This window comes from Saccopteryx bilineata, chromosome 3 (genome assembly GCF_036850765.1).
Source record: "Saccopteryx bilineata isolate mSacBil1 chromosome 3, mSacBil1_pri_phased_curated, whole genome shotgun sequence".
NCBI lineage: Eukaryota > Metazoa > Chordata > Mammalia > Chiroptera > Emballonuridae > Saccopteryx > Saccopteryx bilineata.
Genome location: NC_089492.1, coordinates 100,193,108 through 100,208,943, shown reverse-complemented (window position 1 = coordinate 100,208,943; position 15,836 = coordinate 100,193,108). Strand labels below are relative to the sequence as shown.

Genomic DNA, 15,836 nt, shown 5'->3' with positions numbered 1-15,836 from the left:
AATTAAACTATCTTAATCAAAGTACTCATACCTTGTAGTTTGGCCTGTATTGTTCTTATTTCTTCAGTTTGGTTTTGGTTGATCAAACGAAGATTCTGATTCTCCAGTTCCAACTAAAAGGATATATGGTATTCTTTCATACAGAAATAACATTTCTAAAATATACTAGTAAATTATAATACTTAGGAAATGTCAATACCTAATTATACATAAGCAAAATACAAAAGAAATGACAAGCAAATATCAGATGAATTTTTCTAGATAATTCTAGATATCTAGATAATTATGGCTTCAATACTTTTTCCAGAACTAAGAGTTTTAACTGTTTTTATCCCCATGCTTTTTCAATGTAAAATTATTTTAAACCAAATTATTTCAGCATTTAGTATGCTATATAAGTTAAATAAGGTATACTTTTCAGATACTGAACACATTAATTTTATGATATACACATGTTCTATAATTATTTAAAATTAACTCATTAGAACTAAGATAAACTAATTAGCATGAGACTACTTACAGTGATTACTATGAGTCTATCAATATTTTTCATTTTAGAAATACATTAAACATTAAAATGAAAGATACCTATCTCACGTTGACCAAAAGACAACAGCACAACCAACTGATCAGAATTTTGTTTCACACAGACTGATCATATATTCTGATGATTTACCTATTCAAAAGAAGTAAAAGATACAGAAAAGGCAAAATATAGCAATAAATACCTCATTTAATTTAACCGTTACCCATTCTTTGATCTTAGCTGCTTTCTCTTCTATTATTTTAGCTTCTTGTATCCTTATTTGTTTCTGAAACAACATTAGCAGTTTGTTTAGTTCAAACATAAGCTCACTGGTCTGAAAATGTTATAGCATAAGCAGAAAAGGGAAATCCCTTAAAACCCGTTTTCAAGTTAATACCTCTACCTTCAAATTACCAAATATAGAAAGGACAATTGTCCAGCAGATACAATAATAAGCCGTAAAGGCATATGCAAATATTACTAGTTTTAACAATTGCTAGTCTCTTTCTCTAAAAGATAATATACTGAAATGAATCCACTGAAGTTACCGACAAAATAAACCATTTCTGAAGATGGTCTAAGATTTATAACAGTAGGATAGGGGTCAACCAGGTTAGGGAGAAGAGAATCAGAATCTCCCCTGGAACATGGCTTGCTTTCTCCTCTAACACTACTAGTTTTTAAAGATCCAGAAAAAAAAAAAAATGAAGATCAAAAAATTCTAGCTCACACTTACCAGCCTTAAAATCTGGTTATGGTCACAATACTACTAAGAATGTGACTTACAGTGGGTGGGGACTAAGGATGGTGAAAGGCTGAAAACCACTGACGTAATAAGACACCAATTCCCCACAGAAATAGAAAAAATGCTGAAAATAATTTAACATATTTGACACATTTCATAATGGTCATATTTAAATGATGCTAAATAACCGTGATGTCATTTGCTCCTAATCAAATTTTAAAGCAAACTAAATACAATACCTGATCTCAATAAAGCAGTTTAGAAACAGTATATACATTTCTAAGCAGACAGATTAGCAACAAGCATATATTTAAAATATAGCGTTCCATCAACATTTCTAACACTTTATCAACCTAAAGAAAGACTTATTTGAAGCATTTTGCAGACAGAAATGCTACTAATAACCAAATGTTTTCAACTTAAACACTATATTCAAAAATTTTAGAGTTAGGAGCACTGTCACATGCAACAAGTGTTAGTGTCTCGGTGTAACCCCAGACTTAAAGATGAATGCCACCGTACTTTCACCTTTCACCAAAAAAATACGATGCAATTCTATGGGTTGACCAAATAAGTAAGATTTTTTGAGCAAAATTTACAAGTTTAGGCTCTCTCTCTTTGATCTTTGTGATTAGGCATGAATGAATGTACATGTTTAGAACTGTTTGAAGATCAAATTCTTCCTAACCTGCTCTTCAAGTTGCAGTTCCAAGGTTTGGATGATATCATCTTTTTCCTGTATTAGCGTCTCCAGATCTTGACACTTTTTATATAACCTTGTCTCTGATTCACTAGTTTGAATATTAGCTGCTTTTAATTTCTCTTCCATAACTTGTACCTAAATTCAGAAGATAAAATAGTAAAATTAGGCAAGTACTTAATTAATCATAGGATTAAATTTAGAATTTAACCTTAACATTAAATAAGTTCCTAAATGGTATCATAAAAGAAACATACTGTACAGAAAATATTTTAATATTTATAACAATGATAAAGTCTGAAGACTACTTTGCCATGTGGTGTTCACTCTGATGTACGAAAAGGTATATAAGAGATTTGCAGAATATTGCTATCATATACAGTAATGTACATGTTTAGTAGAACAATAATAATATGCAAAGCATTTTATAAGAGTATAGAATCAGAAAGTTTCCAACCCTAACTTTTTCTTATTTTAAACAAAGTAGGAATATAAAAAAGGTGAATGGTGAGATAAAGACTCAAATTGGATGACCTAGCAGAATAACACATTTTTAGAGGAAAAAAATTAAACTTAGGTCAAAAGAAACATATATACAACACAAGGCAAAAGGAAAACAAAAGAAACTTAAGCTTCTTTTTCTATTTTGAAAAAACAGAAAAAAATGTGAGGGCCAAGATATAGGTCTGAGAGCATGTTAGTGAGGGTTTATTGATTCGCTAATTTAACAAATATTCAATGAATACCTGTCATCACCAGGCCTGTTCTAGGTCCTGGGAAGACATCAGTGAATAATAAAACTGTTCTGAAGTCTCAGCCTGCACTGAAATGAAATTCTGTTGGGTGGAAGAGATCACAAGTCTAAAAAAGATTGAGAAATTATATAGTATGTTACATAAGATAACAAGGGTAACCGGAAAATGAGCAAGATAAAAAAGAGTGTATCTTAGGGTAGACTGAGGCTACAAATTTAGTATCTAACATATACTACCTCTGTTGGAAATTCTGCAAAACACATTTGGGCATACGAACTCTAAGAAGGAATGCATGAGTGTTAATGATAATAAGAAAGAAAATAAAGTACAGGGCACTGTATACAATACTAAGATATTTATTCTACATACTCCAAATAAGAGTGTAACTTGAGTAATGTTTCAGATTATAGGGGCAAAGAAGAAAAATATGCAAAATCATGGGAAATTAAAAATTATAGTTAGGATGAGAAACTTTAAACTCACACCTCTGAAAAATCACAAGGAGCCTTTAACATCTAGAAAGATGATGTTAAGGTTAGTTTATTTTTTGGTTTTTTTTTTTTAACCACGACTACAAGGTTTCATCTGTGGGTTCATGTACAAATGTAAATTCAACTCAGATGCCAAAAATGTCCTATTTAAATATCACCCACATGGCTGGAAACTATGAAAATAAAAGATTTTTTAAAAAGACAAAAATATATTTCACTATCCAAATTATCACATTAAGCTTATCTTAAGGTTTAAAAATTTTAATATAATATAGCAGAGACTGCAGACCAACAATCAAGGACAAAGGTCTATATTAGAGATGCTGTCATGCAAAACAACTGGAACAGGACAGAGAGCAGGACAGTCAATACCAAAGGTCAGTCTTGAGGCGGTACAGCCAGTTCTGCTCAGGGCATCCTGTGGCTGTGGAAGCAGAGAGAGAAGAGCAGAGACCAAGTGCAAAATGGTAGTTCTGCTCTGGGGATTCAGTTATAGATGATAAACCGAAAGGGGAGTAGAATATATCTCCCCAAATATGCCACTTTAGTACATTGATAATTTGAATTAAAGTTACTTGAGAAACAGCCAGTTTAAGAAAGACACTCTGACCGTCCTTTGTCCCCCTCAAAGCGGGAAACAAGTCTGTCTCCCTTGTGACGGGTATGCTCTCTCTACCAGCAGGGTAGAATGCATCCTTATCACCAGAATAGAGAGTTTAGGGAATAAATCCTGTTATTTCTTCACTAATTTAGTGAAGCCCAAACCACCTTGGTCTTGTCCATTTCTCACAAATTAATTGTTTCCTTGTCTAAAAGATATAAAAGCTGCCTGCTTTGTTCACGTCTACGAGTACCATATCTTTATGGGGTTCCTATACATAAACAATTAATTTTTTTTTCCTGTTCATCTGTCTTACATCAATTTAATTATTAGACCAGCCAGAGAACCTAGAAGAAAAAAAAATCTTTCCCACCCCTGTACACCTCAAGAAAACAAAAAATAAATGAGTAAGAATAGAAATAAATATTATCAGAGCTACACCTACAGTGTCTTTTGATTAAGTCAGAGCAAGGCATCCTGCAGACATGGGGCTGCCACATCAAACTGTCCTACAATTGCTTAGGAAAGGGCTACAGTCCTGAAGAACTCTGGTGTGAGAGTATTCTTCTTCCTTGAAGAACAGTTTTAATTTGAAAAGTGTTCTAGTTTTACAAACAAATACCACCGTTGAGCTCCTTGGATGCATCTTTGCCACGTGCAACTGTTTCATTGATCTTTACTGTTAGATAAGCAACTTTCCTAGGCAAGGAAAATATTGGCAGAAATGATAGTCTCCTAGGGAGAGAGATCACAAATAGTTACAGGCAACCTACTTGCCAACTAACTGGTCCTGTCAGGACCAAGTTTCCACAGGATGCACCAGCCTTCCTCGGTAATTAGTATGAAGGAGAGATCTACAGAAAAGGCAAAAGGACTACAGAAAAACCAAGCAGCCTTTTAAAATATCTTACCACAAGTCCACAGAAAATTGCTCGGTTCTCTTTTTGATTAATTTTTAACCTGAACCATATAAGAATTTTAACTACTCAGAGATTGGCCAATAACAAACATATATGAATTCAAATTGGTTGTTAAAGAATCTCTTGCAATTTCCTATATGTGGATACCCTCCAAAGAGGAATGCTTTGTGCTTTTAGGCTCCCTTTCTCCTTTACTTCCAGGAGAGCTTCTGGCTGCCTCCACCTACCTCAGCACCCTCCTCAGCCATTTCCCCGAAACGGTTGTTGATTCTGAGTCCCCCGAGCTATTGTGCAGTATAGGGTACAACAGACTTGCACATTCCAAAGAAAGGACTAGTCCTTGCCTGGCTCCAGGGGAAAAAAACCTCTGAGCCCTTTAAATATCCTGATAAAACTGTCTTCAAACGCCTGAGATTTTGGACCACACCAGATAGTTATGCTAACAACTGAACTTATGGTGAGTGCCGTTTTTGTTCATTTACTGGGGGGTTCTAGGCGGGGCTGTATTAGTATGACCTCTGGAGAAGTTGGAGACTTTGTAGCTAAGGTCAATCACATATGCATTCCATTCACATGTGCATTCTATGCCCACAAGACTGACCCCCTCTCCCATCTACATCAGTATGACCTCTGGAGGGGTTGCAGACTTTGTAGATAAGGTCAATCACATGTGCATTCCATGCCCACAAGACTAACCCCTTCCCCAATAACAATCTGGACACCAAAGCCTGGATGAACTTTCCTGGCTGGCAGTACCTTGTATGTGTTGACACACACCATTGATGAGATAATCAAAAGCATCCCTGCGTAACTCTGCTGTGACAGGGTAACAGGAAGTTCATTCTTGGTTTCTCCTGACCTATCCCTTGGTGCATTTTTCCTTTTCTGATCTTAATTTGTATTCTTTCACAGTAATAAATCGTTAACTACGAATATAACAGCTTTTCTGGGTTCTGTGGTGAATCATCAAATCTGAGGGAAGTCTTGGGGATCCCGACACAACTACCAATGTCATTTTCCATTTTCATGCCCATACTGAGGAAAGCAGGAGCTGCAAATAGTGTATCCATTGTAATTACTTATATTAACTTTTCTTTCTTCCAATTTCTAACCTCATCCTCCACACAGTGAAGGCAATTAAGATGTGACTGTATTTTGGGATGGAGGCTGAAAGTTTCTCTTCCTATATATCCACTGCAATGACATGACAAAGATACCTGATCATTCCAAAACAGAAGGAAGAAAGAAATTGTAAGAGTAGTTTGATTTCCAGACCATTATGCAGTTATTTTAAATTTACTGCAAATTAATTAATCATTCTAATCAGACCTGAAACACAATTATTGTGGCATAGTGTTCTATAATTTATGCAGTTGGGCCAGTACAATTCTCACTAAAGGTGAAAAGGAATAGCATTAGATAAAGTAGATTTCCACGTAATGAAGTAAATCATCACAAGGATCTGGAGATTAGGATGACTGAGTAGTAATCATCTTTTAAGAACCAAAAGTGACTTGGGTAGTAAGAACCAAATTTACAGAAAGGCAGATTAACCCATGTATCAGAGTGATCAAAGGGAACTTTCCATCCAGCTCCTACCAAGTCTGAACCCAACACAGACAAGTGACTAAACCCAGAAGGACAGAAGGGAAACACAGACTTCTCCAGGAGAAATTATTTATCCCTCTTTGGTTAGCATAAAGCAGTGTCATAGATTTGAGTACACACCTAATAGGGTACTTAGAATGAATCCTGTGTATCCGTATCTTCCAAATGTGCTATCTGCTGCTTTTCTGTCTCACAGGAACACTCATAAATAGTACTGGGTTGATATGCATGCACTGTATTCCAAAGTTGTGAACAATATACATACTACAGCACTAGGCATAAAGAGTGCTGAAATTTCTCCAGAAAAATGTGTGCGACTTTCTTTTTCTATAGCCAACTTATTTAATGGTTATGCAGGTGATGCCACTCATGAATAAACAAGAAGAAAAGCGTTCAAACCTAGAAAGTATAGAGTTGAGCCGATTTCAGCTGACTACTGCATTTAGTGGTGAAACATTCCTTTTTGGTTAATATAAATACAGTTTAAGTCTTAGGATATGGCTCAATGACAAAGGACAAGCAGACTTTAAGCAACATAAACAACAGATAGGCCATAGTTCTATGAAAACTGTTAAAGATAGCAAAGGATTCAGTTACTCTGACTTAATAATATTTACTTAATCTTGTGAAGGCCAAGAAAAGGTGCTACAATTGGTGCATGAGAATTCATCAGCTCTCTGTTTATATTTCCTGTTAACTTTTAGATTTGTCATGAAGCATTTTTTTTTTTTTTTCATTTTTCTGAAGCTGGAAACGGGGAGAGACAGTCAGACAGACTCCCACATGCGCCTGACCGGGATCCACCCGGCACGCCCACCAGGGGCGAAGCTCTGCCCACCAGGGGGTGATGCTCTGCCCCTCCGGGGCATTGCTCTGCCGAGACCAGAGCCACTCTAGCGCCTGGGGAAGAGGCCAAGGAGCCATCCCCAGCGTCCGGGCCATCTTTGCTCCAATGGAGCCTTGGCTGCAGGAGGGGAAGAGAGAGACAGAGAGGAAGGAGGGGGGGGAGATGGAGAAGCAAATGCACGCTTCTCCTATGTGCCCTGGCCGGGAATCGAACCCGGGTCCCCCGCACGCCAGGCCGACACTCTACCGCTGAGCCAACCGGCCAGGGCCCATGAAGCATTTTTTAAAAACTTCCTTTGGAAGCATAAAAAAAATAGAGCTGAATAAATTTAGTGTCACAAAAAGAATACCTACAGATTTTGCTAAATTCTATAGAAACTTGGAGATTTGCAAATCTCACTCTTTTTTGGGAGGAAGTAGGGTTTGATGTAATTAAGGCAGTATGTCTGAAATAACCAACTATGGTGTTTTATTGCTTAAAAAATGTCACACAAAGAATTAAATAACTTGGTCCTTGCCAGTGGTTCAGTGGATAGGGTGTCGGCCCAGCATATGGATGTCCCAGGTCAATTCTCAGTAAGGGCACACAGGAGAAGTGACCATCTGCTTCTCCCCTTCTTCTCTCCCTCTTCCCCTCCCAACAGCCAGTGGCTTGATTGGTTCAAGTGTGGCCCCAGGCACTGAGGATAGCTCCATTGGAGCACAACAGCCTCCGGCACTAAAAATAGCTCAGTACTGGAGCATCAGCCCCAGATGGGGTTGCTGGGTGGATCCTGGTTGGGGCACATGCAGGAGTCTGGCTCACTTTCTCCCCTCCTCTCACCTAAAAAAATTAATTAATTAATTAAAATAAAAATAATAAAGAAGTATGCTTATCCTTTTGAAAATCTTTTAAGTAGCCAAATAAAGCTGATTCTCCATTCTGTGGATCCAGGTTATGAACAGTCAAAATAATAAGATGTTGAGGAGGGCAGAAGACTATTTTAAGGACTGTTTTGGGCAGAACAATGTTAATATTGGTAGAGGCAAAACCAGAAATTTTTTTTTTTTTTTGTATTTTTCTGAAGCTGGAAATGGGGAGAGACAGTCAGACAGACTCCCGCATGTGCCCGACCAGGATCCACCCGGCACACCCACCAGGGGTGACGCTCTTCCCACCAGGGGGCGATGCTCTGCCCCTCCGGGGCATCGCTCTGCAGCGACCAGAGCCACTCTAGCGCCTGGGGCAGAGGCCAAGGAGCCATCCCCAGCGCCCGGGCCATCTTTGCTCCAATGGAGCCTTGGCTGTGGGAGGGGAAGAGAGAGACAGAGAGGAAGGAGGGGGGTGGGGAAGCAAATGGGCGCTTCTCCTATGTGCCCTGGCCGGGAATCTAACCCAGGTCCCCTGCATGCCAGGCCAACGCTCTACCGCTGAGCCAACCGGCCAGGGCAAAACCAGACATTTTTAACTGAAATTATATCCTACCTGTTGAAAAGCTTTTTCCGCTTGACGTTCAGCATCAATGACTTGTCTCTCAAGCTGTTGCATCTGTAAAGTGAGGAAAATAGAAAAATCAGTTTTTGTTTGAAAGGGACTTAGAAATCTCACGTTTTCAACTTCTTTAAGCACATTTAAAGTAGATCAATGCATTTGAATTGCATATAGTTTATCATATTAAAGTTTATTTAGTGTATATTTAAAATCTAAACAACCTAGCCCTGGCCGGTTGGCTCAGCGGTAGAGCGTCGGCCTGGTGTGCGGGGGACCAGGGTTCGATTCCCGGCCAGGGCACATAGGAGAGGTGCCCATCTGCTTCTACACCCCCTCCCCCTCCTTCCTCTCTGTCTCTCTCTTCCCCTCCCACAGCCAAGGCTCCATTGGAGCAAAGATGGCCCGGGCGCTGGGGATGGCTCCTTGGCCTCTGCCCCAGGCGCTAGAGTGGCTCTGGTCGCGGCAAAGCGACGCCCTGGAGGGGCAGAGCATCGCCCCCTGGTGGGCAGAGCGTCGCCCCTGGTGGGCGTGCCGGGTGGATCCCGGTCGGGCGCATGCAGGAGTCTGTCTGACTGTCTCTCCCCGTTTCCAGCTTCAGAAAAATACAAAAAAAAAAAAAAAGAAGAAGTAAAATCTAAACAACCTGACCGGTGGTGGTGCAGTGGATAGAGTGTAGACCTGGGACACTGAGGTCCTAGGTTCAAATCCTCAAATCCTCAAGATTGCTGACTTGAGCATGGGATCATTGACATGATCTCGGGTTGCTGGCTTAAGCCTAAGGTCACTGGCTTGAGCAAGGGGTCACTGGCTCGGCTTGAGACCCCTGGTCAAGACACGTATGAAAAGCAATCAGAGACCAACTAAAGTGACGCAACTATGAATTAATGCTTCTCATCTCTCTCTCTTCCTGTCTCTCCGTCTCATTAAAACAAACAAAAAAATGATTAAAAAATATACCAAAGGTTTGATATTTATAATACAATGTAATATATACCACATGAATATTCACCACTAGGATTTTCTTCATTGGACTACACATAGCAAATTACTGGTCAACACATAGTAAACTTAGAAATTTCTGGTCAACACATAGTAAAAACAATAATAGTAAAACCTCAAATGCTATACTTGATTTGTTGATCAGAAAGTCACAGTGGTAGCAGAAAGTGGTATATTCCTGTAAGTTATGTTTACTGTATCATTGATGGAGAATCCAAAAATAAGGGTGATTGGGCTATACTGAAAGAGACTTGGACAAAACACTAGAGCAAGCAGAACCCTACAGCAATAAAAGTGATTCATTTGTTTAATATTTTTAAAAATGATGTGTATACAGATGAGGAAAACTTACAACTACAGTGTGTCCATAAAGTCATGGTGCACTTTTGACCAGTCATAGGAAAGCAACAAAAGATGATAGAAATGTGAAATCTGCACCAAATAAAAAACCCTCCCAGTTTCTGTAGGATATGTGGCAGCATGTGCACATGCGCAGATGATGACGTAACACCATGTATACAGCAGAGCAGCCCAAGGCCATGCCAGTCAAGATGTGGACGGTACAGAGGAAAGTTCAGTGTGTTCTGTGGCTTGCTAAATTAGAATCCGTGACTAATGTGCAACGTGAATATCAGCGCATTTATAACAAAGCGCCACCACATAGGAATAACATTACTCGGTGGGATAAGCAGTTGAAGGAAACCGGCAGTTTGGGGGAGAAACCCCATTCTGGAGGCCATCAGTCAGTGACGAGTATGTAGAGGCTATTCGGGATAGCTACCTAAGGAGCCCTAAAAAATCTGTGTGTGAGCCCACATCGAACTGCACTGAATAGGTATGAAACTGGGAGAGTTGTCCTTTTATTAGGTGCAGATTTCACATTTCTATCGTCTTTTGTTGCTTTCCTGTGACCAGTCAAAAGTGCACCATAACTTTACGGACACACTGTATATATCTCTGAAAAGTATGTCAACAACTACCACTGGCTCTCCCTTTCACATCTCCCTACACTTGCTGTCAATGAAAACTTCAAGTAGCTTCTGTTTACTAGGGACACATCGCAACAATTCTGTCTGGGCCAAACGATAACATCTGGTAACTTTAAATACATGACTATGGAAAGAGGAATTTTCTTGAGTATAGAGTCCATGAAGAAGCTTAGCTGTCTCAAGAAATCTACAAAGTGTGCAGATCTAAGTGATGTGGAAGTTGTCTGAAGACATGCAGTTGGCAGCCTGCCTGAAACATGCAGGAGTTCTTGCAGAAATGCAGAGGATTCTGAAGAAAGAGCTGTATCTAATACAAAACCAATTGCTGATTCATGAGATAATACCTAGTACCACTTATAAAGTAGTGGAAAGCTGCTATTCAGTTATGGCTAGTACTTTTAATGAACTGACTCCGAAAAGATGATAGTAATGATGGATGGTATGTACCAGATAAGAGCATCTGAACATTATTGCAACACCACGCTGGGTTTCTTGCCTCCAAACAGTTCAGAAAATGACTGAGGGCTAGGGAATAATACAACAATGCTCTTCAAGAGCATTTGAAATGTGGCTAGTCCAAAACAAGACATAGTGTAAGTATAAAATACACATCAATATTACATATGTTATTTGAAAACTTAATACAAAAGTATAAAACATCTCAGTAATTTTTTATATAGACTCATATTGAAATAATAATATTTTGGCTATGTTACTGTAAATAAAACATAATATTAAAATTATTTTCATGTTTTTTATTATTTTGTTTATTAAAAATGTACATAGATGGGTGAAATAATATATTTGGGATTTGTTTCAATATAACTAATATAGGAAGGAAGAGTAAGCCAGGATACAGATGAAATAGAATTAGTCTTGGGCTCCTAATCATTAAACCTAGGTGATGTGTACATGAGGGCCCATGATAATATTACTCTTACTTTCATATGTTTGAAAACTTCTGTAATAAAAATTAAACATATAAAATACATAAGTAACATTAAAAGATACACAAATGATATGTAGTATGATAAACAGTATAGATATATGTGCTAATTAGAGGGTCACTAGTGAACTTGGTGAGGTCAGCTGCAGTGTGGAGAAGCAAGGGCATAAGCTAGAATGCCAGTCGAAGTGAATTAAAGTAACCATTAGGGTTTGAGTGCCACCAACGATGACCACTATCAATTCCTACCCACCAGTATGCACATGCCTCTTTCCTCATTTAGAGGGGAGGTCCGTTGCCCCTCTTCTTGACTCTGGGATAGCTCTGTGACTTGCCTTGACCCACAGAATGCAGTGGAAGTGATGCAGTACCATTTTGAGTCTGGCCTGTAAAACTTATTTATATGAAGACATATTTGTATTTTTTCTTTTTATGAAAACACATCTATATGATGAATTAAAAGTCTGCTACTGTGGCAAAACCATGGCAGACTAAGCAGTTGTTTAGGGCTGAATTATTCTCCAGAGTGGAAGAACTCCTTCAGTTGTGTTAATCATCCAACCGAAATGTGATTCTATCAAACTCTGTCCCAACACATCCCCAAAACCCCTCAGGCTTTCAGCATAGGTGGTTAAATGGTAATGTGGAAAAACCCACGAGTTCTTGCTATCGGACAAGATGGGACAATTGAAGTCTTTTTGGTTGCCTGACATTTTTCTAGTTGTGCAAAATGGATTTATATAACACTTAGCATCTTCTAGTATCCATCAAAGCTGAATAATTACCTAAATTTCAAGTGCTTGACTGAAGGTTAAAATTGAAGGTGCTGTTCTTTTTCTAGAAAATGCTCGATTCCTGTTTTTGAAGCTCAGCTCTCCACTGCTATTGGTTTTCCATTTTCCCCTCACCCAACTCCCCAACACAATGCTACTCTATACAGAAATTTTGTTCTCTGTAATGATCACCAACCCCCGCAGGCTTCCTTGTCACATTCAGTCTCACATTCTATTATTACAATGTAAAAAAGTTGTCCTTGTGTTTCTTTACAAAAGAGTTAAGGATAACCACTTAATAGAAATCAGTCTGTAGCTTCTAAAGCATCAGAAGGGTGGGGGAGGCATGGGAGGCGATAATTAAAGAAAACATCAACAACATAATATGTAGGAACAAAATACACTTATTATGATTTTGGACATAAAGAGATTATCTCACTAGTTGAATAAAGAAATAAATCTAGCTAAATATTATTTAGAATGGCATACTTGGAAAATATTAAAAGGTTGAAAGTAAAGGGACAGAAAAATATACCAAGTAAATAGTAACTGAAAGCAAGATCAAAATCAGACAAAAGAGCCTTTAATGTTAAAAGTTTTACTAACAATAAACAGTGTCCATAATTATAAACAAGGCAATTCAAGAAGATAAAAACAATCCTGATCTGGAATACACCTAACTTCAAAATATATGATTCAGAAGGTTTGATACTTTGTGATATACTCTGAAAGCTCAAAATAGTTATTTTGTTTAGACAGTGATTTCCCAGGTAGCATCCTACTAAGGTTTTCCCTCAAAAGACTAAACAAGTCCATTTACTTTCACAATTTAATTTTTCTGTTTATCAAAGCCATGAGTATACAAAGTATCTACTAGTTCCACAAGATTTATTAATAAAAATAACTACACTCTTTTAGCCAATTCTGTTAATACGTACTTTCATGGTGTAAATTAAATGCTTCTTTTTCTGTTGACCTTTTTAATTTATTTACTCCTTACTTCCATTCTTTGATCTTCTTGCATTTGATGTAGATACACCTGTTCTTTCAATGTGTTTATATCACACCTTTGGTTCAATCATTATTCAGGATTAATGTTACTGTAACTGTGTATGACAGTATGTAGTAAACTATGGTTACCTTTTCCTTTGCTACCTAACTTTTCTTTCGGAAGTTAAGAGTCTTGTTCTTTTATTTACTTAGCTTTCTATGAACTTAACAATAATCCAGTTCCAAATTCCCAACACTGTCTAAATCATCTCTCAGGATGTTCATTCACAACTGATATTCTACAAATTTCATCTTCTTCAGTCTCCCACAACCTCTGACCTACACCAGTATGGACTGGCTCTCCTCTGTGCCTGCTACAGCTGGGATTTTGAGTCACCATGTTCTGATTCCACATTAGATCTCCTGTTTCCTATATCCTATACCTTCTTTTTTCCTTCTTCTTTCTTGGTTTACTTCCTGTTTTTTGTTTGTTTTGTGAGAGAGAAGAGGGACAGAGAGACGGACAGATAGGGACAGACAGACAGGGAGGGAGAGATGAGAAGCATCAATTCTTCATTGATTGCTTTTTCATATGTGCCTTTGATGTAGGGGTGGGGGAGCTACAGCAGAATGAGTGACCCCTTGCTCAAGCTGGTGAGCCCATGCTTAAGCCGGATGACCTGTGCTCAAGCTGGTGACCTCAGGGTTTTGAACCTGGGTCCTCTGCATCCCTATCTGACGCTCTATCCACTGCACCACTGCCTGGTCAGTCTACTTCCCTGTTTTTTGTTAACTATTTTTTTTTAATTCATTTTAGAGAGGAGAGAGAGACAGGGGGGAGGAGCTGGAAGCATCAACTCCCATATGTGCCTTGACCAGGCAAGCCCAGGGTTTCGAACCGGCGACCTCAGCATTTCCAGGTCTACTACTTCCCTGTTTTTTAATGGAGCACATCCTTCTGCAGATTTCTCATGTTATGGTAGGTACTTGGTAGACCCTTTCAATCTGGAATCTTTGTGTATTGTTTCATTGATTTTCTCTGCTCCTGACCTTCTATTATTCATGTCTTGAACATACTGGACAAGTTCTCTAAATTTCTCTTCTTTTCTTTAACTTTTTTCTCTACTTCCAGGAACTTACTTTAAGTTTATATTCCAAACTTTCTATTAAATTTGCTATTTCTTTTACCATATTTCTTTTTTAATTCTTCAAGAGTTTTTGTTTAGTCTCTGAATATTGTTTCATGGATGTAATATCTCTTCTCTCTGGGGATATTAAATGATAAGAATTTGCTTGTTTTGTTTCTTTTTCTCTGTATAGGCAATTTTTTTCCTGATTGTTTGTTCTCTATTTTCATGTTAGAGACTTTCTTTACATGTTTGGTCATTCATGAGATGCCTACTTATGTTTAAGAGTAAGAGATTAAACAGCTTTAGCATAAATATGAGGCTTGATGACCAAGAACTATATGTAACATTAGGTAATCTGGCTAGGCTTCTGTTAGAACACCACAGATGTGAACATTATTACCTCTTCCCTCTTGGGCTAATAAGATTCCCCAGAGACTTTTAACCTCCTCTTGTAGGATAAATGTTTGTCTACCAGCATTTTTGGAGCCACATGGGAGAAGGTAAGAGCCAGGGTGAAGGGGGAGTGCTCACCACTAAATAGGCATATATTCACTTGATCCCCTTGTTCCTTGTGAAGCAGAGTGAAAGAAACCATACCCTAGAAAAAAGATTGGAGGGTCCCTAGCTTCTCTTGGGAACTAAATACCCTGCATAACCCTGTCAAGACCTAGAGAGAAAGGGAGGTGTGGACCCAACGACAATGGGTATTAATGGAAAATATGAGTCAACTAACTCCTTGAAAACTTCTCACTTCTCCCATGTGCTAAATGTCCAGCAGTTAAGCACTTATTTTCTGTCAAAAGACTGAAACATTCTCTCTGATGAAACTGAATAAATTGTTTGGAGGGCTAGTTCAACAATGGTGGCACTGATGGACTCGTAATGTGATAGGCTGCCTCCCACAAACTCACCTTAAAACAGAGATTGGCAGTTGACCAGCACTGACTATTTATATACAATTACCAGTCAACTTTTCAGATGTTCCATACTTAAATATAAATGGGCCACCAAAGATCATCAAACATTTTAGAAGCGCTTACACCTTGAAATAATTATATATATATATATATATATGAAAGTAGGCTGAGAAAAGAAAGATAACTCAGGAAATAGAAGAGAACTTATGCTCCCACCCAGTGACATGGTTGGGATTTTGAGTCATCATGTTCTGATTCCACAATGCTCTTTCAGTTGAACCACAGCTGCTTTGGTGTTTATAAACTCCACACACAATGTAGTTACATAGAACCACATGAAAATCAGCTCCAATACATGAAACCACAAAATTCTTAGATGTAAAACATTTGTCTTTATTTCTGTCTTTTGGATGCTATTCTTTCAGCCTA

The 15,836-nt window shown here is 38.3% G+C and overlaps 2 protein-coding genes across 2 annotated transcripts in view; one reads left to right on the top strand and one right to left on the bottom strand.

The window, feature by feature from the left end:
- The window catches only part of PLEKHH2 (pleckstrin homology, MyTH4 and FERM domain containing H2), a 111,127-nt gene that overhangs the window by 82,004 nt on the left and 13,287 nt on the right, over positions 1-15,836 (bottom strand). The window contains exons 3-6 of the mRNA XM_066267027.1: positions 8,658-8,720; positions 1,960-2,109; positions 729-812; positions 32-113 (exon numbers count right to left, since the gene is read on the bottom strand). Coding sequence (XP_066123124.1) covers positions 32-113; positions 729-812; positions 1,960-2,109; positions 8,658-8,720 — 379 coding nt within the window. The remainder of the gene's footprint in view (positions 1-31; positions 114-728; positions 813-1,959; positions 2,110-8,657; positions 8,721-15,836) is intronic.
- Positions 9,868-11,173, top strand: C1GALT1C1L (C1GALT1 specific chaperone 1 like). Its single transcript, XM_066264723.1, is given in 6 exon segments — positions 9,868-9,888; positions 10,628-10,857; positions 10,859-10,923; positions 10,926-10,974; positions 10,976-11,064; positions 11,067-11,173. Coding segments are annotated over 6 exon segments (561 nt in total).